The sequence below is a fragment of the Anarhichas minor genome, unplaced genomic scaffold, assembly GCF_050575085.1.
Source record: "Anarhichas minor isolate MPS153535 unplaced genomic scaffold, ASM5057508v1 ptg000003l, whole genome shotgun sequence".
Taxonomy (NCBI): Eukaryota; Metazoa; Chordata; class Actinopteri; order Perciformes; family Anarhichadidae; genus Anarhichas; species Anarhichas minor.
Window position 1 is genome coordinate 17504098 of NW_027466449.1, and position 4476 is coordinate 17508573.

Here is a 4476-nt window from a genome sequence, read left to right on the forward strand (position 1 = left end):
TTCAGCACAGAAACGCCATCTCTGCGTCTTGTTCACCTGTTCATGCTTTGATGCCATTGATCTCCGGAGACAATTAAAAAAAAACGATGACGAGAGAATGAAAGTCAATAGCAAAAATAATGAGGCACTAGAAATGTTCAAGTATGTCACTGTTGTGTCAACAGCAGCACGACAAGAGCTGACAAAAAACTACATGTTCCCCGCGCAATTATACCGCAGCTAAAAAAAACAAATCACGCTGGCACGACGATGCGCGTTATTCAAATGTTTCTCAGATTCCTCTGAGCGAACACCAAGCCATGAATCATTACCAGCTTATGCAGATGAAGCCACTGGTTTATAGCTCTTATGTGATCCATTTACAATTAAGGACTCACAGGGAAAAAACACCACATACATGATTGGAGCAGATCATTGAACAAACAGGGGTGTTACATAACACCTTCAAAATCCATGAAACGTGTATATTTAAAAAGGTTTGCTTTACAGTAGGACAACGTTCAACCTGAAGGGAAGGAGGCAAATTACTTCCAGGGGCATTTGAGCCATGATACAAGCCCACGAAAAACACAACACCTGGAGGAGGGCCTGTTCGGAATTCCTCTCCGACACATCTCAAATGCACAAGTGTGGGCGTTTACATTTCTTATACGCTGCAGCCAAGCTGGATGACTAGCCTTGGGACAAGATTGTGCGTAATGCCACAATGCCGAAGACGACGGTGATGTCTTGTTCGACACAAATACATCCAAATGTGTTTTTCTCACACTTAAACATGTCCTTAAAAACACAGAGGGGGGGGGGGATCTCAGACTGAAGCCTTTCCACATTACATTCTAGCTTCCTGCATCCATCTACATGTGGACTTCTGCCCCCATCAGCCCACCCATGGAGACGTGACCCCCATCCAGAGAGCATGAATCCACGGGGGAATCGTCTCTGTGCCCCTGCAGAGTGAGCGAGCGAGCGAGCGAGCGAGTGGGAGTCAGTCAAAGCCTCGAGCACTTATAGGAAGGTGGTGGAGGGTTGGGGGGAGGTGTAGCAGCGGCGAGGAGGTGGCTGCTGGGAGGCAGAGCTAATTCGCTGTGACAGAAATCAGAGCTGTCAGGGCCACCATGACCAAGCAGCATGGACAGCGTAGATCCAGTCAAACCAGGAGAGGAGGGACGTCGGGGGCTCAGAAAGAAAAGGGGGGGGGGGTACTGATTAAGGCACTTAGAGAGAGTCTGTGTCTGTGTGTGTGTGTGTGTGTGTGTCTGTGTGTCTGTGTGTCTGTGTGTGTGTGTTGGGCAGGGGGCGAACATCATCCATCCATTCACAGTCAGGAAGACTTTCAGCGCAGGAGCTGAATAAATAGAGGCAGAGATGAAGAGGGATGGACCGGATTTGCCGATATTCAAGGAAAAAAAACAGGTGTGTTTACAACGATAAGCACACCCGACATCTGGACAGAGTGGCGCACAAAAAGAGGAATAAAATGCAGCGGGCATAGCTAAGTTTCAGCCCTCTGCATCGGGACGATTGGTGAAAGGCCACATGTAGTATTCACGAGTAAAGCTCCTTGGTTCTACCAATCTGGTATTAAGCGAAACACTGAAAGTTGAATAAAAATAGAATATTAATAGAGTACGATAAAAAACGATATTGTTTGAAAGAGAGAGAAAGGGAGAGAGAGCATCATTACGGGAGACACAAGGGCTGGTCTCTAAATGACACTGAGGAGGAGGAGGAGGAGGAGGAGGAGGAGGAGGAGGGGATTGTGGGAGATTAAGTGAGCTCCGTGTGCTGTTTGCTATACGCCGGGCAAAGCACTGCGGGGTGTTTGTTGAGCGGCACTCTCATTTGGGATTGAAGGAGAAAGCCGGTAGGGGGACCCTTAAAGTTGCCGAAGGCATTGTTGCTGGAGGAGGAGATAAGGATCGCTCTGGGTACTCGTCGATGGGATACATCTTTGAGAGAAGAAGACGAAAAGCGCAGGAAAGTTGGGAGTCTCGTGTTGTTGCTAAAGCAGTCTATTTGGTGTCTATTTTGTGTGGTTTGAAGTGAGGATTTCTCTTTTTTTTGTTTCTTGGAGGAGAGAATGGGATTAAGTAAGTGAGCCAAATTGCTCACTCGTCTGGAAGTGGTATGAACTTTTCCCCTTTTCTGCCTTCAAATTCACACAGACTTACAAGTCTGCCGGCGGAAAACCCATTTGACCTGATCTCTAATAATGTTCATCTCCAAGTCAGTTGATAGCAGCTGAGAAGACACATCTTTTTTTTAAAAAGGTGAAGTATTTCTCTCTCGTAATGTTTTAAAAGTTTCCTATTTAGTGGACGATGATTTAGAACCGAGACGATTCGTCCATCAACAGGAAATTGAGCAACTTTTTCTGAATCCTCTGGTTCCAGCTTCTCACATGTAAATATTGGTGAAGTAAAGGTCTTAAGGTACTGGACTGTCAGATAAAACAAACAAGATGTTGGGATAATTTGAGCAGCACATTTCACTATTTTCTGACACTTTTGTAGACTGATGTTGTTCTTGCAGCCCTACAATGATTACTGCACCAGAAAAAAAACATAAAGTGTATTATATCTGTATGTAGAAACATCTCTAGTCTGAGCGGAGTATTTGTGATTCAAAAGCTGAATTTCCTGGAGTACATTTGAAGCGTCCTTCACCTTCTGTCCTGCATGGCTTTAACCTTGCTGAAAAGAGAAGAACAGCCTTTCAATACATCACGCTGTTTCTCATTTGCTTCCTATCTGACCAGGGGAGAGAGCCAGAGGGATTAGAAACCTTGAAGGATCCGACTTCCACCAACATGACCTCCGGACTGCGTCCAGGCCCTCTGCTCCTGCTACTGCTGCTCCTCGTCCTGCCCGGCTCTGAGGAGGTGTGTCCCTCCATATGCCTCTGTGTATCGGACACTGTGAGCTGTAGCTCCAGCAGTCTGACCAAGCTGCCTCTGTCCCTGCCCTCCTCCTCCATCACCCTCGACCTCAGCCACAACTACCTGTCCTGGCTGTTTCCGGGCAGTTTCAAACGGATGCCCAGATTGGAAAACCTCTGCATGGCCCACAACCAGTTCGTCTCCCTAGGCCTCGGGGTGTTTCGCAACGCCTCGGGCCTCCGGCACCTCGACCTTTCCTCCAACAAGCTGCAGGTGGTGGAGCAACACTACTTCCAGGGGCTGTGGCGGCTGGAGGAGCTGCTGCTCTTCAACAATAAGATCACGCAGGTGGAGGGCGGCACGCTGAGCGGCCTGAGCAGCTTGAAAAAGGCCTACTTCAGCATCAACCAGATCACGGACTTCCCGTTCTTCTCCATCCGGGACCACACTCACCCTTTCCTGTCCATGCTGGACCTCTCGTCCAACCGCATGAGTCGCCTGCCGTGGGAGGACGTGAAGGCTTTGCCCGGGCTGGTGCAGCGGGGGCTGTACCTCCACAACAACTCCCTGATCTGCGACTGCTCCATGTACAGCGTGTTCTGGCACTGGGACCTGAGGGGCTACGAGTCGCTGATGGACTTCGTGGACGAGCACACCTGCGCCGTCTACGGGAACCCGAGGGCCTCCATCCGGTTCCTGCGGCACTCCCGCTTCTTCCGAAACTGCACCGTGGAGAAACCCGTCTCTCTGCCGGTGACCGTGCTCCTCTCACACGTGGTGGTGACCGAGGGAGAGAGAGTGCGTCTGGACTGCCAGACGTCCTTAAGCGGCACGGAGCTCTCGTTTACGTGGCTCTCCACCAGCAAGGGCCACATCACCAACACTAGCATAAACGACACCCTAATTAGCCTGTTTGCTAACGGCACCTTGGAGATCCGAGCAACCAAGGTCAACGACACGGGTTTGTACGTGTGCACAGCGGCGGATATCAAACAGTCGCTGAACGCGACCCGGGAGGTGAACGTGACGGTGCTGCTGCCGGCACCGGAGTCCTTCAACACCGGCTACACCACGTTGCTGGGCTGCGTGGTGACCACGATCGGCGTGCTCGTGTACCTCTACATGACGCCGTGCCGCTGCCGCTACTGCAAGCAGCCCGGCCCTCAGGCTATCCCGGTCGCGACCTACGACCCCAGCGGCCTGACGTCCGTTTTCTCCACCTCCATGAGGGACCATCACAAAATACAAACTAACCAGCACGTGGCATTCATGGAGCCGATGAGTGAAGAAGGAACAGAGTGGGTACTTGAGAGTTGATGGTTTTCACATTACTATTCTGATTGTTTTTTAGGTGAATGGTAACGCCGAGAACATCATGTCTCTTTTCCGACTGCCAGCTGCAGTTAAAATCCTTCCTGAACTGAAAAAAAGCAAAGAAAAAAAAAAGCAATATCTCCTGTTCTGCTCCTCTCTGTCATCCGGCCCAATAGTCGAAATGAAACTTTCAACTTTGGTTTATTACCCTCAGTGTACTGACATTGCTAAATCACAGCAGAGCCATTATCGGCCCTAAAAATCAGCTAATAACTTTTCTGTGT

At 49.7% G+C, this 4476-nt stretch overlaps 1 protein-coding gene across 1 annotated transcript; it reads left to right on the top strand.

The window, feature by feature from the left end:
* Window positions 1-2809: 2809 nt before the first annotated feature.
* On the top strand, window positions 2810-4195 carry LOC142948384 (amphoterin-induced protein 3). The gene has a single exon (XM_076090391.1). The coding sequence runs from the start codon at window positions 2810-2812 to the stop codon at window positions 4193-4195; it is 1386 nt and encodes a 461-aa protein (XP_075946506.1).
* The last annotated feature ends 281 nt before the right edge of the window (window positions 4196-4476 follow it).